Genomic DNA, 19,104 nt, shown 5'->3' with positions numbered 1-19,104 from the left:
CAAGGGCAGGGGTAGGCTCTACTTGAAATAAGACGGTTTAGCAGCAAAGGAGCCCTGGAGGAACAGCAACCCAATGTACCGTCGGTTGGGCAGCGCCCCTTCCCTCCTCGGGTGGTGCCTTTTTCCTCCCCACGGGCCGGCGAGTCTCTGCAGCCTGGAACTACAAATCCCAGTTCCCCTTGCGGCACAGGCCGGAAGTGTCTGTCCAACTGTGGCTACGGTGAGGGGCGGTGGCCCAGCGGCGGGAGATTCAAACCTGGAAGAAGGAGGAACATGGAGGGAAGAGGAGCGGGCCGGGGCCGGGCGATATGTGAGTGCCAGAACAGGCCGAGGGGGGTCCAGAAGTGGTGCCCTGGTCGAGGACTCGACAGTCCAGAGAGGGATTGGGGCGGGGGCTGGGCGCGGGGTCTGCCAGGCAAGGGCGGCGGGACTGTGCTCAGTGCGGAGGGAGCATTCCGGACTCCTGCGGGACCGGAGGAAAGCTGTGAGCTGCGAAACGCACAGCACCCCCCCCCCCCAGCCCCCTCCCCGCGACTTCTGTGCTGAGCTTCAAAGCTTACAAAGAGTTTTCTCCCTTATTCCCGAATTCTAAGGCTCTGGAGCTGGGAGAATGTAGGTAGTCTGGATGGCCTCTTACAATTCAGCAGTTAGGACGGCTACCCATACTTGTCAAGCGCTGCCAGGGGACAGGACGCCTAAAGAGATGGGGAGGGGGGCTCCTTCAGTTTTTGATACCTCTTTGAGACAGTGATTCTCAAATTTTAGTGTGTGGGAATTACCTAGGGAGCTTGTTTAAAATGCAGGTTCCTGAGCTTTAGCTCCAGTAGGTCCGGATGGGGGTTTATAACAAGCGCTGCCGTGCTTCTTCGTCACCCCAGGTAATTGTGATGCAGGTAGTCCTTGAAGCACACTTTCAAAAACGCTGCTGTATAAAGAGAGTCTGGGGTCCACAAGGATGGGAAGGCGGAAAGGTTTCCATCTGACCTTCACAATGAAAGGCAAAATCTGCTCCTTCTTCCACCCTCTTCCCTTCCTCTCCATTAGGATTCAAAAAGCAAAGTCCGCGTTTACTGATCTGTTGAAGGAAAGCTAGTTCCAGACCTGAGAAGAGAGACTGATTTTTTTTTTAAGACTCTGTGTGTGTATGAACAAAGTCCCGCCCTTCTCTCACAGTCTTCAATTCATAACTCTGAGGTGATGTCATTCACTTACTGGCTTATTTTCCAAGCTTAGCAACCAACACTTATTCCTTGTACACCCCCTCGGAGGAACTGATGGATTTCCTGCAATTGGCCAGTGCTTTCAAATCTTAACATGGAGCGGGGTGTGTGTGTGCATGTGCGCTTTAACTTGCTTAACTGCCAGTTCGAAGAAGCCCTTCCGCTCCCCCAAATCCTATTGCAGGGTATGCAATATAAGGAAATAAGATAAAGAATGGGAATGCTGTTAAGTGCTGAATCAAAGACAGATTGAGTAAGCTGTTTCTCCTTTCAAGCCCTCTGAGTTTATTTTCTTAGTGTATGTGTGTGGCTTTCTCTCATCCTCTCTGATTTTGTGTTGTCTTCCCTATGGGGACAAGAGAGATGAGGAGAGGAGGAAGGAGAATGATAAAGGGAGGCTGTGGCTAAGGCAGAATATGAGTGCTGTCTCATTTAAGGGATTCCCTGTTCTTGAGTTTGGGAGTCAGAGTATTTTCTGAGTTTTATTTAGCTTGGAGATTATTTTCCTCCTCGGGTGACCTACACAAAAAGGAGAGTAAAGATACCTTTGTGGTCTTTTAAAATTCTCTGTCCTTCCTCGTAATCCCAAGTGAGTGGCCTTTGTCCCATGGTTCCTTCTGTTGATCTGCCTTCCTGTTCATTCCTTAAGATTCTACTCATATGTAGAGCCCTTTACTTCCTCTGCTGCTTCCGTAGACTAATCATGGGCTATAGTCACATTTATCACTTTAGGTTGGAGTTTTTTACTTACATGTTTTTCTCTTCTAATAATAATCTCAGTATTTCTTGAGAGTGGGGGGCCACTAGCCCAGTGCCTGACATATAGGGGGTATTGAATGAATGAATGGCTGTTGGATGATGAGTCCTAGCTGGTTCTGTTAACCTGAGCCTCTGGGAGAGTACCTGAGGAGGATGACACAAGCCCAGTTCTTGAAAATCTCAGAGTCTAATTAGGGATGAAATAAGGAGCTAAATTCTCAGCCAAGGAGGGATCCGGACATCCCCGCTGAGAGTCACTGAGTGAAGGATCATGAAGTATATTTGGGGAGGAGGAGGTCAGGAAGATGGCTGGAGAGGAAAGGAAGGGACGCCTCTGATACAGGAGGGATCCCCCTGTTAAAGGGTAGAGAGGCCACCCTTTAACAAGCTTTACTGGATGCAAGCAGAAGATTGGAGCCTGGGGTGCCCTGGGAAGAGCAGGACGGACATATGGGACATGCTTCCGGTTTCTGAGCAGAGTTGCCTAAGAAAGTCTGTTAAGAAGAAGCTTCCATGCTACGGCCTGGCCCTCTAGCTAACGCTCCCTTCATTGACCTTATCCTCCTTCACTCCTCAGATGAACGCCTCACAGCTGAGGAAATGGATGAGCAGAGGCGGCAGAATGTTGCCTATCAGTACCTGTGCCGGCTGGAAGAAGCTAAGCGGTGAGCAGAGGGGCTGCCTCTTTCTTGTCCCCCTTTCCCTCCTGCCTACCCGAGGCGCCTGCCCCCAGAGCAAATGCAAAAGGACAAGAGTCCATTCTGTGGGAAAGGGGGAGATGAAATAGCCTCTTTTTTTTAAGACTTAATTTTTTTAGAGCAGTTTTGGGTTCATAGCAAAATTAAGAGAAAGTTACAGAGATTTCCCATAAATCCCCTGTCCCCACACTTGCGTGCCTCCTGCATTATCAACAGCCCCCACAAGAGTGGTACATTTGTTACAATTGATGAACCTACTTTGACATGTTGTTATCAACCAAAGCCCATAGTTTATCTTAGAGTTCACTCTTGGTGTTGTACATTCTATGGTTTGGACAAATGTATAATGACGTGTATTCATCATGATAGTATCAGAGTAGTTTCACTGCCCCCAAAATCCTCTGTGCTTCACCAACCCCACTCCCCCAGCCTCTGGCAACCACTCATCTTTTTACTGTCTTCATAGTTTTTTCTTTTCCAGAATGTCATATACTTGGAATCATACAGCATGTAGCCATTTCAGATTAACTTCTTTTACTTAGTAATATGCATAATGAGATGTCTCTTGACATTGTCTTTTGTACCACAGAAATTTTTAATTTTAGTGAAATTCAGCTCATCAATTATTTCTTTCAAGGATTGTGCTTTTGGTGTTGTATCTGAAAAGTCATTGCCATACCCAAGGTCATCTAGGTTTTCTCCTATGTTATCTTCTAGGAGTGTGATCGTTTTGTGTTTTACATTTACGTTGATGCTCCATTTTGAGTTGATTTCGTGAAAGGTGTGAGGTCTGTGTCTAGATTCATTTTTGGCATGTGGATATCCAGTTGTTCCAGCACCATTTGTGGAACAGACTGTCTTTGCTGCATTGTATTGCCTTTGCTCCTTTGTCGAAAATCAGTTGACTGTATTTGTGTGGGTCTATTTCTTAGCTCTCTTTTCTGTTCCATTGATCTGTTTGTCTCTTCTTTCACCAGTACCACACTGTCTTGATTACTGTGGCTAAATCAGGTAGTGTTAGTCTTCCCACTTTCTTCTTCTCCTTCGATATCATGTTGGCTGTTCTAGGTCTTTTGCCTTTCCATATAAACTTTAGAATCAGTATATTGATATCCACAAAATAACTTGCTGGGATTGTGATTGGGGTTCCATTGAATCTATAGCTCAAGTTGGGAAGAACTAACATCTTGACAATGTTAAGTCTTCCTATCCATGAGTATAGAATATCTCTCCATTTATTTAGTTTTTCTTTGATTTTGTTCATCAGAGTTTTGTAGTTTTCTTCATATAGCTCTTGTACATATTTTGTTAGATTTATACCTAAGTATTTCATTTTTGGGGTTGCTAATGTAAATGGTATTGTGTTTTTAATTTCAAATTCCACCTGTTCATTGCTGGTAAATAGGAAAGCAGTTGACTTATATATATTAACCTTGCTATATATTATCCTACAACCTTGCTATAATCGCTTATTCGTTCCAGGAGTGTTTTGGTCACATTCTTTCAGATTTTCTACGGACAATCATGACATCTGTGAACAAAGACAATATCACATCCTTTTACCCTCCTACATACTACAATACATATCTCTAAAATATATGGAGGAACCACAAAAGACCCCAAATAGCCAAAGGAATCCTGAGGAAAAAAGAACAAAGCTGGAGGTATCACACTCCCTGATTTCAAAATATACAACAAAGCTATAGCAACCAAAACAGCATGGTACTGGCACAAAAACAGACACACAGATCAATAGAATAGAATCGAGAGTCCAGAAATAAACCCACACGTCTGTGGACAGCTAATTTTCGACAAGGGAGCCAAAAACATACAATGGAGAAAGGAAAGTCTCTTCAATAAATGGTGTTGGGAAAACTGGACAGCCACATGCAAAAGAATGAAAGTAAACCATTATCTTACACCATACACAAAAATTAACTCAAAATGGATTAAAGACTTGAATGCAAGACCTGAAACCATGAAACTTCTAGAAGAAAACATAGGCAGTACACTCTTTGACATTGGTCTTAGCAGCATATTTTCAAGTACCATGTCTGACCCAGCAAGGGAAACAATAGAAAAAATGAACAAATGGGATTACATCAAACTAAAAAGCTGCACAGAAAAGGAAACCATCAACAAGACAGAAAGACAACCTAACAATTGGGAGAAGATATTTGCAATCCATATATCTGATGAGGGCTTAATATCAAAAATACACAAAGAACTCATACATCTCAACAACAAAACAACTAACAACCTAATTAAAAAATGGGCAAAAGATCTGAACAGACATTTCTCCAAAGAAGATATACAGATGGCCAACAGGCACATGAAAAGATGTTCAACATCACTAACTATTAGGGAAATGCAAATCAAAACTACAATGAGATATCACCTCACTCCTGTCAGAATGGCTGTAATTAACAAGACAGGAAACAATAACTGTTGCAGAGGATGTGGAGAGAAGGGAACCTTTGTACACTGCTGGTGGGAGTGCAAACTCGTGCAGCTGCTATGGAAAGCAGTATAGAGAGTCCTCAATTAAGAATAGATCCACCATGTGATCCAGCTATTCCACTGCTGGATATTTATCCAAAGAACATGAAAACATGAATGTATAAAGACATGTGCACCCCTATGTTCCTCACAGCACTATTCCCAATAGCCAAGACTTGGAAGCAACCTAGGTGCCCATCAAGGGATGAATGGATAAAGAAGACGTGGTGTATATATACACAATGGAATACTACTCAGCCATAAGAAGTGATGAAATCTGGTCATTTGTGATAACATGGATGGACCTTGAGGGTATTATGCTGAGTGAAATAAGTCAAGTCAGAGGAAGAAAGTCAAATACCATATGCTCTCACTCATAAGTAGGAGATAAAAATAACAACACGCACATAGAAACAGAGATTGGATTGGTGGTTATCAGAGCGGAAGTAGGGAGGGAGGAAGGCAAAAGGGGTGATTAGGCACATATGTGGTGATGGATGGTAATTAGTCTTTGGGTGGTGAACGTGATGTAATCTACACAGAAATCGAAATATATAACAATGTACACCTGAAATTTATATAATGCTATAAACCAATGTAACCGCAATAAAATATATATATATATATATATATATATTTGCTTACATAACCACAATGCCATTATAATATCCAAATAAGTTATCCATTAATCCTTGGAAAATCAATACCCAGGGCCATTTTCAAATGTTCCTGATTGTCTAAAAGGTAATCTGTTTTTACAGTTGGCTTATTCAAATAAGGATCTAAAAAACTTCACGTATTACATTGGGTTATTATGTCTCTTAACTCTTCTTTAATCTAGAACAGCCTGCCTCCCCTTTTCAGTTATGTCATTGACTTGTTGAAGAAACCATGTCATTTGCCTTGTAGAACATCCTCCCTTCTGGCTCTGTCTGTTTGCTTCCTGTGTCGTTCAACTTCTTCCTCTTTACCCCATATTTTCTGTAAATGGATATTGGCTCCAAAGTCAGGATAAATCCTTAATTCTTTCCTTTAATCAATAGTATATTTTTAATGTTTTCCCAAAAAGTAGGTAGGATGTGATAGACAGGAGATCAGGTGTCTGTGGCAGGGAAGGTGTGAAGTGAGATGTGACTGACTCTCTTTGAAAATGGTTACTTTCCTATAGCCCCCAGTATGTGGAGAAGTTTGGACATTCCATCTGAGGAGCTCTTATTCTCTCCCTCATACAAGCATCAGCAATAATATACTTTACATTTATATTCAAAGTGTTTTCACATTCGTTAGCTCATTTAATCCTGGCAGCTGCCCACTGAAGCTGGAAGTACAGGGGGTGTTTCTTCATTTTTCAGATTATGTAACTGAGGCTCAGAGGTGAAATGGGGGAGGTAGTGTGGAAAGCAGGTCTTCTGATTCCAAGGGCTGTGACCTTTCTGTCCCTTTGTGCCACTTCCTTCCCGTCAACTCTGAGGGTCCCCACTACCCTCACCGTCATCAAAGCTGGGTTATGGGCTGTGGAGATTGTTCAGGCAGAAGTGACTTTTCTGTCCCTGGGTTCTCAGAGAACATGCAGAATGAGAGAAGGGAGCAGATTCAGTCTGGTTCAACAGTCAAAGGCATAACCAGACTGAGTGAGAAGTTCTATCACTTCACAGATAAGAGCCTGTTTAAGCCTTACTGAAGATGGGCAGGTTCAGGATCTGTCAGGGAAGGATTTCTGGGATGGGTAGGGGCTGAGGATTGGCCAATCCAGGTGTTTAGGGCCACTTGGGAGAAAGTGGGAACAGCCAGGTAAAGGCCAGGGAGGGGAGCTGGGCGTAGGGCAGGAACAGGAGGTAGGAGAGAGTCAGGCTGCTTAGGGGAGAAAGGGAGGGAAGGTCCTGTGATTAGAAGGAGCTGCTGTCCTGCCAGAGTGGGCAAGAAGGTGCTTTCATGCTTTCAGCTGGATGGAGGCCTGCCTGAAGGAGGAGCTTCCTTCCCCCGTGGAGCTAGAGGAGAGCCTCCGGAATGGAGTGCTGCTGGCCAAGTTGGGCCACTGTTTTGCGCCCTCTGTGGTTCCCTTGAAGAAGATCTATGACGTGGAGCAGCTGCGGTACCAGGTGGGGAATAGCGGTTTCTGCTTTCCACCTTCTTCCTCTCAAACGAACCCTGATCCTCAAAGCTGTGAGGTAGGGTGAACATATAATTTATTGTCCAAAGCTGGACACTTTGGGGGTGAAGGAAATGCTATTAATCATTGCTCAGGGACAACAGTTATTAATGGGTGTCTCCCAGCCAGGCAGTGTGTACCATCTTTATCAGCAAGGGACACTTGCTAGCTGGGCTTTGAGATGCCCCTGATATGAGAACCTCCAGGCAGACTTGTCTACCCACAGTCTACACTCAGAGGCTTGTGGGCTGTGCCACCCGGAAGCATTTCCTGGGCACGCTGCCCCTTCCCTGTGCTCTAGCCAGCCCCACCCTCCCTTTTTTCCCCTCCCAGCTCTGGACTCCCGTTTTCCAGGAATACTAAATTGTTATTCCCACCCTGTGCCATCCTTTCCAAATGACCCACTGGGTCATCCATTCCTCGTGGTTTCTGTGTCTGTGTGTCTGTCCTGGGGGGATGGGAAATCCATAGGGCAGGGTCCTCCAGCTCCCCCTGCTCCTTGAATCTCCAAGCTGTGGTCTGGGCTCTGCCCTTAGGGAACCCTGAGGATGGTGGAAACGTTATCTTCTCTTTCCTTCCCTTTCAGGCAACTGGCTTGCATTTCCGTCACACAGACAACATCAACTTTTGGCTGTCTGCAATCGCTCACATCGGTCTGCCTTCGGTAACACTGAGCCTCAAGATTGGGGTTCCTCTTTGCTCTTCACCAGCACCCCCAGACATGCTTTATCTCCCTGGGACCCTTCAGCCCTCATCTCCATGTGTCTTCTAAACTAACTTAATCTAAGAGTTTAAGTTCTTGGGGACCGTGTATCTTTGAGCCCTGTTACTTGGTCTCTGCCTCCACTTCCCTGTGGGTAAAAGGAGGTGAAGGCTCCCTGGCCCAGCTTGCGTTGTTCCCATTAGGCAGTGAGGCCCCTGTGTAATGTAGGAGATGGGGTCATAGTGGCCAGCTATCTTTCCACCAGAATTTCATAGTGTGGAATTCATCCCCAGGTGGTAGATTGGAAGCCTAGGCCCAAGACCCCAGTAGGACACATGCTGCATGTCCTCTCAGCCTTTGAATCTCAATTGGTTTCTCATATGTAAAATGGGCATAGTAATCCTGGCCTTGTCCACCTTATAAGGTTGTCAGGAGGATCACATGATCTTTGTGAATTCCATTTGTGAATTGTAAAGAACTATGCAAATTAAGGCACAATATAGGATTCTACGATGTATAATTTCTTTCTGTTTTGTTTTTCTTCACTGTAGAAGGGAATTATAAGACCAGGAAATAGCAGTAAAGAAAGACGCTTTGGTGGGAGGCAGGAGCAATGGAGGCCATGTGTCCTCAGTGGGACTGGAATACTTTTAAGTCTTTAGATTTGGTCCTTTCTTATGAATCTAAAGTAACTGAGAGGTATTGAGGTTAGACCTCATTCTAGTCACCAGGTAGCATGGGAAGCCATACATGGGATGACTCGGTTCTTAGAAGGGCCCCACTGATCAGACACCTCTGGCTTGGAGACAGGGATGACATGCCTCTTTGTGGTCCTTGGCAATATATGCCTCATTGGGCCCTCTGTGGGAGCGTGGTCAGCTTCCCAGCATGCCACCTTTCTATTGAGAGTCCAAGGTGAGGAGCACAGGTTTGCTGTGTCTATAGGATGAATAGGGGCCTGTTTCTCTTGGAGGATATGGCCTGCATCCTATAGCCTTGATAGCTTTGCGTAGTGTTTGGTTAATGTGGGGCTGTGTGTCTGTGGCTGGGTCTTGGCTTAGTGTGTATCCCTTGTGCCTTTCTTTTATACCGGGCTGGCTGTAAGTAGTTGGGGAGACTGACCTAGAAGCCCCAGACAACAAAGGAGCACACACCCCAGGTTGGAGATGAAGATCCATTCTCTCCAAATCTGGTGCTGCTTAATGGTCTCCAATGGCAGTAACCAGCAGTTTCCCCTCCAGACCTTCTTCCCGGAGACCACGGACATCTATGACAAGAAGAACATGCCCCGGGTGGTCTACTGCATCCATGCACTCAGGTGAGATACCCAAACTTTCATCATCCAAGTTCCTGTAGGTGGAGGCAACCAACGATTGACAGCAACAAACATTGCAGCAGGAAGGATGGAGGCAGACCATAGGGAGCACTTCTCAGGAGAGTGGGGTCTTAGAGTTCTGTAGTTGTGTTTGGATTTATGTCTATGTTTGTGGGCACATTTATATGTGACCTGTGCGAGTGAAGGAAAAGGGCAGGCAGGGAAGGGTCTTCAGCTTGTGACTGGGGTACAAAGGAATCAGAACAGGACCCATCAAGAGTGTCACATGCCAGTCACTCAGTGTGAATGGCCACGGCTGTTTGCTCTTACTCACAGCCAGCCATCTGCAACCAGTTGGCTAAATCAGAAAGTGATTGACCAGTTCCTGTGTCCACCATGCCATCTCTTCCTGACTTCATTTCCCATGTCCTTTCAAGCCTCTGTGCCTTGGCTCAGCAGGTCTCTTCTTGCTCTGCCCTTCCCACCCTCCGTCTCCATCCTGCTACTGCAATGTGCCCTTCTCTGTGAAGCCCCCCAATTTCCCCAGACCTTCCACAGCATCTTATTTATCTTCTATAGCGCTTGCCTCAGGCTGACTTACAATAACATCTCTCCCTGTGGAATCGGGGTGACTTGAGGGCAGGTGCTGAGTGGTCTTCATCTCCAGGTCCCCTAGTATCTCCTGCAAACCCATTATGGGCAGCATGTCACAATGAACAGGCCCCAATGCCTTGCATTTTTTCCCAGTCTCTTCCTCTTCCGGCTAGGATTGGCCCCTCAGATACATGATCTATATGGGAAAGTGAAATTCACAGGTAAGCCCAGCTCCTTCCTCAACTACCACAGTCCCGGCAGGGTCTTGGGGTTCTGGGCCTGATGCGGGGCACCTGTGGTATCATTGCAGCCGAGGAACTCAGCAACATGGCCTCTGAACTGGCCAAATATGGCCTCCAGCTGCCTGCCTTCAGCAAGATCGGGGGCATCCTGGCCAATGAGCTCTCGGTGGATGAGGCTGCAGGTAGGGGGTGGGCTCTGCCCTGCTAGGAGTATGCTCGGCAAGAATGGGAGGACTCTGAGCCTCACAACTCTCGGATGGATTCTGGCTACCTCTCATCCACAGGCAGGGCCATCAGGCTACCTGGTTTCCCTGGCCCCTGTGGCTGGAAAAAGGGGATGATGTCGGAGTGGCCTGCAGCTGGTTGTGCTGCAGCTGGTCTGGGGTTTGTTCCGGCCTCCTGACCTTGTTTCCATGCCCCCTCCCAGTCCATGCAGCTGTTCTTGCCATCAATGAGGCAGTGGAGCGAGGGGTAGTCGAGGATACCCTGGCTGCCTTACAGAATCCCAGTGCTCTGCTGGAGAATCTTCGAGAGCCTCTGGCAGCCATCTACCAGGAGCTGCTGGCCCAGGCCAAGATGGAGAAGGCTGCCAATGCCAGGAACCGCGTAAGGAGGAGCCCTGGAGTTCGGGGCCTGAAAATCTGAGTGGCCTGGAAAATCTCAAGTGAAACCAGGACTCCTGTCTGTCCTGTCTCTTAAGTTCCAAAGTTGCTTAGAGAAATTGTAACTCATCAGTCATTTTAGAGAAGTAGGAGAGAAACTCAGGAGAATGATGAGATTTCAGAAGAGAAGACAGGAGAAGAGGTTCTGTGGGGATGGATCTTCAGAGGGGCTGAGAGAGACTCTGGAATGTAGAACTGGATCAGATTGGACTGGAGATTCCAAAGGTTGCTGTTTGACTTAACTGTTTCAGTGCCAGGGGCTTGGACCCCACGATTTCTTCAGATTCCTTCCAACCAGACTGACCTTTGGCCTTGGGAAGGACTCCAGAAGAAGAAATAGGAATAGATGGGAGGGAGGAGTAGGAGGAGATTGGATTGGTTTTCCCAGGTTCCCCTCTCAATGCAGTCTTTGCAGGATGATGGAGAAAGCCAGGACATCTATGACCGCTACCTCACTCAAGCTGAGATCCAGGGCAACGTCAACCACGTCAATGGTGAGAGAGAGGGGCCACGAGGGGCTTTGGGGGTGCTCTCAGGGTAAGCCGCCACACAGGGGGGTTTGGGGAAGGCTCTCAGGCCAGAAGGCCCTATGACCTCACTTGGGCCAACCCACGTCTCAGGGAAAATCAGAGTCAAGGCAGTGTGTGCTCTGTTTTATGGCTATCAGTGTCTGGAGAAGTGGTCCCTGTCAAGGGGGCTTCTGTTTGAATGGAGATCAAACAGATCTTGGTGCTGCGGGCAGTTGAACTGGGGTCCTTCAAGGACGATGGAGGATGGATAGGAGAGGGGGCGAGCAGAGCAGGAGGGGCTGCTTGAAGGCTCAGGATGGATGGGCATCTGCCTCTTTGAGTCAGGATATCCTCAGAGTCTCGGGTGGTGAGATGGGAAAGCTGGGAGGATTATGCTAAAGAATTTGGGCGGGTCCAATTAGGCCCCAGGAACCTAGAGGGCAGAGGTGGGGGTAACTCTGGGCAGGCAGGAAGAGGGCAGACTCCTAGGGCTGGGCTGGGGATGGTGAGGGGTGGGCTTTCTCACACCATCCTTTATGGAAACTTGGTCTTTTTCAGTCCATGGGGCTCTTGAAGTTGTTGATGATGCCCTGGAGAGACAGAGCCCTGAGGCCTTGCTTGAGGCTCTTCGAGACCCTGCGCTGGCCCTGCGAGGAGTGAGGAGAGACTTTGCTGATTGGTACCTGGACCAGCTGAGCTCAGACAGAGAGCAGAAAGCACAGGTTGGGCTCTGTCTATCACCTGCAGCCTCCTCTCTCTGACTGTAGGATGGGGGAGGGCCTCTTAGGCGTCACCACTGTCAATTCTTTATATTCAATAAGTGCCATGTTTACATGGTTAAATCACCCCAAAGCCTAATGGAGTAGACTGATCAGCTTCTGCCTTTGAGTCTCTCTCAGACTGACCAGGGGGACCCAGGGGCAGACCAATAGGCAGTGATATGCTCCCCTACTGCTGAATTGGGTCCTCAACTCAGCAATCTTATTTTCAATACTGTTGACTCTTTCCCTGATACTATTTATATTTGTGCTGCTTCTGTTGTTATTTCAGATGTTTGCTGGGTAATAAAGAGCCAGAAGTTAGAGATGGGTTAATGGGGACGGGTGGGCCTGGCTGGTCTGCCTAAAGGGGAGAGGCGCGATTGAAGGTGGGTGACCAGGTGGACCTGAGAGCTCATGCTGGCAGCTCCTAAAGCATGTTCATGGCCCCAGGAGGACTTTCTTCTACTGCATCTCCTCCCTCTTCCAGGAGCTGGGCCTGGTAGAGCTTCTGGAAAAGGAGGAGGTCCAAGCTGGTGTGGCTGCAGCCAACATGAAGGGTGATCAGGAACAAGCCAGTAAGTCATCATCAGGCTGAGGCCTGGCCTAGGTGTATCGCTGGCTCTTGGAAGAGCATCTAACCCCTTTGCTGGCCTCCGTGTAGGACAATGCAAACTGCTGCCCAATTTTCCAGCCTGGCAAGGGACTTCTCCCCTCATCTCATGTGCCCTATTCCTGGCTGCCTGCAGGGACACTACAGATAAGTTCATTAAGGCCTTAGAGATAATGACGGCCATGACTGCACTGAGCTGGACTCCTGGAACAGGCAGTTTCCTTCTAGCCCTTAGCCTTACTCTGTATTTTGACAGTTTCAACCTTGAGTTCCTTTGGTTTCTGAAATGTGATTTCCCAGATAAGAGAGAAACTCATGATCCAACTCAGTTTTCCTTAAAAACATTATATATAAATACAATTCTTTATTAAAAGAATGTGCGTTAGTGATTGTCTCCCTCCAAGGGGACCAACCTGGATAGCAGGAGGGAGGAGAATTAGAGTGCTGAGGTGCCACGCAGCAGCCTGTGACACTAGACCTGTGACAGGTGCTTGACTCCATCTTGACTTGCTGTCGGGTTTTGAGGTTGTGCCCTAACCATTCCCCTTTGTCTAACAGAGCTCTCAGATGCTAGCTCGAACAACCCCCAGCCAATCCTGGCTAACTCCTTGCTTATCTCAGTTCATTCCTGTTGACAGAGTAATCTCTCAAGCACAGATCTGGTCTGATCTTCGCTATTGAGCTTCTTCAGACCTTTGTGGGTTCTTTCATTTTGTATCCTAGACTTTAATCTCCTCAGTGTGGCAGATAAGACCTTTTGAGTCATCCCCATCCCTTCTCTTCACATTCCACCCAGCCCAGCTGAGCTAGATAACCTGTTCTTCCTTGCTTGGCCCCAGCCTTTCACACTTCCAGGCCTCTGGATTACATTTCTCCCACATTTTCACCTGTTGAAAGCAGGTGAAAACCTCCTCCAGAGCTGCCTCAGATGCGTCCTCCTCTGGGAAGTCCTCCTACTCTCTCCCCCAGAATCCCTCCTCCCGGCACTGCCATAGCATGTGGGGGGAGGGGCAGTACCTCTAATGTGGCATTGACAGCAATGCACTGTAAGTCTCTTTGTATCCTTATTTCTCCCCAGTATTAGTGCGCTCCTTGATGCTAAGGCCATATCTGCTTGGCATTTTATAAGCCCCAGCGTTTGAAAGCTAAAACTACAGTGATGCACCCTTGCCCCTTTTTAGCTTACTCCTTCCCTCTGCAACCCAAATGGCTCCCCCTCGGAGCTGGTTCCTTATTCCTCTGCACTGTCGTCAAGATTTGGTCCCTGGAGCCCCTTGACTAACCTCATCTTAGTTACGCTCCATAGCCTCCTGTCAATCTTGTGCTCCCCACCTCAGGAACTCACTTCTGCCATGACAGCCCCTCCGTGTTACCTGCTGAGCTGCTCAACTTCTGGGCCTGACAAATCGCTTCTTCCAGAGCCTCTTCTTAAAGTGACCCAGCCCCTTTTCCTCCTGAACATTTAGAAATGCATTTGAACCCAGCAGAGTAGTTTTCAAGAGCAGTTACAAAGCCTTTTCCCCTCAGAGATCCCTAGCAGAGCCTAGTTGGCCAGGAGAGAAGAAATGGCACTGAATGCCCAGCCCATGCAGCCCCTTTCCCTCCTCCCCTGCAGTGCTCCAGGCCGTGCAGAGGATCAACAGAGCCATCCAGAGGGGAGTGGCAGCTGACACTGTGAAGGAGCTGATGTGTCCCGAAGCCCAGCTGCCTCCAGTGTACCCCTTTGCTTCGGCTGTGTACCAGCAGGAGCTGGCAGTGCTCCAGCGGCAGCAGCAGGGGGTAAGCCCCAGAAATGACGGTCTAGCTCTTGGGTTCCTGAGCAGCTGGAGGATCAGGGCAGTCAGTCCAGAGCACCCTCTGAGGGTACTCCTAGATGCTGGCAAGAGATTAGGGGAGCGAAGAGGGCTACCGTCCTTGCCACCCTGAGCATATTATAATAGCCAATACCCTTGAGCAAACACTGCTTTACTAGCTCATTTAATCCTGAGAAGAGCCCCATAAAGTGAGTAGTAGTATTTCCACTTTAGAGATGAGGAAACTGAGGTGCAGAGGTTAAGTAACTCATCCAACTCAGCTGTAACTGGCAGTGCAGGGTGAATGCTCTTGAGGCCCATACTTCTAAACCACTCTGCTATCCCATCCCCGTCCTTCAGCTTCTCTGACTGTGAGGTGATCGGGCCCTCCCTTAGGGACTTCCTAGTCTGGTGGAGGAGTTAGAATATACCTGAGGGTCCAGACAGAGACAGGGAGGGAAGAGTAGATGATGTAAGTGGAAGATGACTTCCCAACAGGGAAATGGGTGGAGCAGAGCTGGGGTAAGGCTTCCTGGAAGAGAGGAGACTCGGTAGAGAATCATACCCACAGCAGGCGTTGATAGAGCATCGACTCCAGGCACAGCCCTCAGGAAGGGCTCAGTCTCAACACAGGAGTCTATGGTACAAGGGAGCAGACAATGAGTGCTAAGAGTAAAGCACAGTGACTGAGGCTGTGGACTTTAGAGCCACACTGCCTGGGTTAAACTCTGGCTATGCTCCTTCTCAGCTGTGCGAGCTTGGGCAAGTTATTTACCTTCTCTGCCCCTCAGTTCACGTGTAAAATGAGACAATAATCTATCTATCTTATAGGATCGTTGTAAGGATTAAACAAGTTAACATATGTGCTTTGAAACCAGCCTGGCGTGTACGTTTTAGCTGCTATTATTGCTAGTATTCACAACACTCTGTTTGTAGAGGACAGGAAGGGTGCTCTAGACAGAGGGAATAGCATAAGCAGATGTTTGGAGAGGAGAAGCCTGGGCAGGGAAGAGGGGCCAGGGCCTCGGATGTGTGGTGCAGCGTGCAGGTGCCCTGCCCACTTGATCTTCCTCTCTGAGTGCCGGGGTGGTGCAGTTCTTGATGAGTGGGAGGGGCCAGAAGGGAGCTGGGAGAGCTCACTGGTTGAGTGTGGGCTCTGGAATCAGGCAGCTTGGTTTAACGTACATTACTTGACTATGGGCTTATCTGTGAAATGAGGATATTAATGATACCTACCTCACTGGCTTGTTATACAAATTAAATGATAATGTGTGTGAAGTACTTACACATTGAGCATATAGTAAGCATTCTTGAGTATTAAGATGATTAACTGTTAGTGAATGAATCAGGCCATTGGGGTTTTGGGATAGAGACTCTGGGATGTAGGAAAGTCTTGGGGACAGGATGGCAGGTAGGCCCCCAGACCCTTTACCAGCCCACTTGGGAACCAGCTCTCCCCTCTGTTGTAGGAGCTTGGCCAGGAGGAGCTCTTCGTGGCCGTGGAGATGCTCTCAGCTGTGGTCCTGATTAACCAGGCCCTGGAGGCCAGGGATGCCAGCGGCTTCTGGAGCAATCTGGTGAACCCTGCCACAGGCCTGGCCGAGGTGGAAGGAGAGAATGCTCAGCGGTGAGAAAGGTTTACCCACATGTTGAGAGTGAAGGGATGTGGGGAATGTTACCAACACCCTGAATTCTCCTGCTTGGAGATTAGCCTTCTGCGTGATGCCCTGTTCTGGGGCCCAGGCCCACCCTCTGCGTCTGTTTGCAGCACCTTGGCCTGTGTTTCCTCCTGGGAGTGGGTGAGTTCACGCTCATGCCCCTTTCCTCCATTTGTTCATCCTTTCATCGTGAAGGTTTGAGTACCCACTCATGTCAGATACTGTTCTGGGTGCTAGGAAATGACACTGAACAAAACAAAGTTCTTGCTCTCATCAAACTCACATGCTAGTAGAGGGAGACAGACAAAGAACAAACATGTCAGATGATTAGAGGAGAAGAAGAGCTCTGGCGAAAAGTAAAACAGGGCAGAGGGGTTAGAAGGTGGGGACGTGGTGGGGCGGTTTGTGTATTTTACAGAGTATGGTAATGGAAGTCCTCTTTGTAAGGGGTCATTTTGAGAGACCTAAAGGGCAGAAGTGATGCCACGAGGCTGGCTAGGGCACAGGCCCTGAGAAAGAAGCATGTTTGGTGTGTCCAAAGAACGCCAGGAAGCCAGTGTGGTGGAGCAGAGCAAGGAAGGGGGAACAGCAGGAGATGAAGAAGCAGAGGCCAGACCATGCAGGCCTCTGGCTTTCACTCTGAGCGAGGAAGCAAGCCGCGGGAGGGTTCTGAGCGGACAGGGAGATGATCTCACCCACTGTTAGCGGCATCACTCTGGCTGCTGTGCTGAGAATCAACTACAGGGTTAGAAGGGGAGAAACAGGGAGGCCTTGTTAGACGCTTGTGGGAGGAATCCAGGCCTGGCCTAGGGCGGTAGCAGTGGAGGTAGAGAAAAGGAGTCAGATTTCAGATATGTTGTGAAAGCTGAACTGACAGGATTTGGTTATATAGTGGACATGGGTGTGAGAGAGGGTAGAGTAGGCTCTGACTCCAAGATTTTTGGCCTGAGAGGTTGGAATGACTATTTACCAAGATGGGAAAGATAGGAAAGAGCTAGGGGGAATTGGGGGGGATCGGGAGCACGTGGGGTTTGAGTGGCTCAGTAGGCATTTCCGTGGAGATGCCCAGGAGGCAGCTGGGACTGATGAATGGGCTAGAGGTGTGCTTTGGGGAGTCCTTAGAATATTGTGTTTAAAGCCGTGAGGATAGGTGAGATCACCTAGGATAAGAATATGGAGAGAGAAGAGGTCTGAAGACTGAGCCTTGGGATGCTCTGATGTTTAGAGGTCAGGGAGGAACCAGCACAGGTGGCTTAGAAAGAACAACCTGTGTGGTGAGAAGAGAGCCAGCAGAATGTGATGTCCTGGCGGCTGAGTGAGGAGGGTAGTTCAAAACTTTCCCCTGACTTCTGGCTGATGATACACGCGCTGCTCACTGCTCTCTCTCTCACCCTGCTGCCAGTTACTTTGATGCTCTGGTGAAGCTGCGACAGGTGCGTGGAGTGGATGGGACCTTCCTGAGCTGGAATGACCTGCAGGCCACTGTGAGCCAGGTCAACGCCCAGGTCCAGGAAGAGACTGATCGTGAGTGGAGTCTGGGGCTGGGAGAAAACGGCCCAACACAGGCAGCCCATCCCTTAGCCATAAGTCTGGGGCTCTGCCTACCTAGATCTCTCTTCCCCAGAAGTCCTTGCGCTCAGCCTCATCAACGAGGCCCTGGACCAGGGCAGCCCTGAGAAGACCCTGTCTGCCCTGCTGCTTCCAGCGGCTGGCCTGGACAATGTCAGCCTTCCTGTCGCCCCTCGGTACCATCTCCTCCTTGTGGCAGCCAAAAGGCAGAAGGCCCAGGTGAGGTTCGGGTGGGCTGGGTTGGTCACCGGAGCGGGAAGAACATCCCCTGTGGGTAGAGCTGTGCCCAGTATGCACCGTGGGAAAGCCCCTGTGGAATGGACACAGTCCCTTCTCGGGGTGTGTATCAGGAGGGGTTCCGGTCTGATGGGGGAAGGTAGCTCCCATTGCCAGCACTGGACAGAGCTTAGTTGGCAGCACAGAGAGAATGTTGGGGGCCTTGTGCATGGGAAGAGCACAGGCCTGGGAGCCAGAGAACTTGGGTTGGATTTTCTGCTGTGACACTTAGTGACCATGTGACTCCTAGCAAATCCCTAATGTCTCTGAGCTCTGCTTATTCACCCGTAGAACACTACATGCCCTGGTCCTACCTACCTCCTGCAATGGGGGTGAAAATCGGATGAGTTGAAGAAGGCGGCAGGGTTTGGCCTGTAATTCCCTGAGTATGTGGCCGTTTAGAGAGCAGTTGAGGGCTAAAACTCCTGACCCAGACTACTTGAGTTTGCATCCTGGCAGGCTGACCCTGCACATGTTACTTACCCCCTCTGCCTCAGTCCCCTCACCTACAAATTTGTGATAGTAGTGAACTTATCTCAGAGTTGTGGGGTTTAAGTGAGATGATATGACAGTAGAACCAGCTAACGTTGGTTGAGTCCTCACTCCGTGTCAGACATTGTTCTATGTGCCTTATTAATGTTCATGGCAAAGTGCTTTAGAACACTGCCTGGCACATAGTGCTTATTCAAATGCTAGTTTAGAAAGTCCACTCTGTTAATGAGCAGAGTTGGGAAGGAGAAGAGTCTAGGTTGGGGTTGGGTGAGGCCAGGGAGGGAACAAGCCTGACAATTTGGCAGGCACAGGCTCACTTGACCTGTGGTTGCACGTAATCTGCCCGTCACCTTGTGTGGGAGAGGAGTGCTGAGTGGGAATGGGAAGGAGAAAGTGGCGGTCAGGGTCAGGATCAGCCTGAGAAGGTGTGAACGGTGGCAGAGGGGAATGGGGAGCAGGGGCAGGGAGGTGGAGCCTGCAGCGTGGGCTCCCCCTGGACGTGGCTGAGGCGCGAGGGCAGGAAGTGAGCTGTTGAGAAGCTGGGGGATACCGAGTGCTGCAGGTTGGTTCCAACAGGCCTGGGAGCCTGGGGAGA

At 48.8% G+C, this 19,104-nt stretch overlaps 1 protein-coding gene across 5 annotated transcripts in view; it reads left to right on the top strand.

Moving 5' to 3' along the window:
- The first annotated feature begins 71 nt into the window (after nucleotides 1–71).
- Nucleotides 72–19,104, top strand: part of IQGAP3 (IQ motif containing GTPase activating protein 3) — a 39,746-nt gene continuing 20,713 nt past the window's right edge. The window contains exons 1-15 of one of the 5 annotated variants that reach the window (XM_070497376.1): nucleotides 72–310; nucleotides 2,557–2,644; nucleotides 7,119–7,275; nucleotides 7,912–7,989; nucleotides 9,270–9,346; nucleotides 10,091–10,158; nucleotides 10,248–10,361; nucleotides 10,607–10,785; nucleotides 11,248–11,335; nucleotides 11,909–12,072; nucleotides 12,599–12,686; nucleotides 14,337–14,500; nucleotides 15,984–16,141; nucleotides 17,575–17,696; nucleotides 17,797–17,960. In XM_070497376.1, coding sequence (XP_070353477.1) covers nucleotides 274–310; nucleotides 2,557–2,644; nucleotides 7,119–7,275; nucleotides 7,912–7,989; nucleotides 9,270–9,346; nucleotides 10,091–10,158; nucleotides 10,248–10,361; nucleotides 10,607–10,785; nucleotides 11,248–11,335; nucleotides 11,909–12,072; nucleotides 12,599–12,686; nucleotides 14,337–14,500; nucleotides 15,984–16,141; nucleotides 17,575–17,696; nucleotides 17,797–17,960 — 1,746 coding nt within the window. In that variant the 5' untranslated portion in view covers nucleotides 72–273. Of the gene's footprint in view, nucleotides 311–1,064; nucleotides 1,195–2,556; nucleotides 2,645–7,118; nucleotides 7,276–7,911; nucleotides 7,990–9,269; nucleotides 9,347–10,090; nucleotides 10,159–10,247; nucleotides 10,362–10,606; nucleotides 10,786–11,247; nucleotides 11,336–11,908; nucleotides 12,073–12,598; nucleotides 12,687–14,336; nucleotides 14,501–15,983; nucleotides 16,142–17,574; nucleotides 17,697–17,796; nucleotides 17,961–19,104 lie in introns of those variants that run through there. The other 4 variants (XM_070497374.1, XM_014836966.3, XM_014836965.3 and 1 more) reach the window with 4 other exon arrangements.

This window comes from Equus asinus, chromosome 25 (assembly GCF_041296235.1).
Source record: "Equus asinus isolate D_3611 breed Donkey chromosome 25, EquAss-T2T_v2, whole genome shotgun sequence".
Classification (NCBI taxonomy): domain Eukaryota; kingdom Metazoa; phylum Chordata; class Mammalia; order Perissodactyla; family Equidae; genus Equus; species Equus asinus.
Note: the sequence above shows the minus strand (reverse complement) of the source record. Positions and strands in the feature narration are given on the sequence as shown.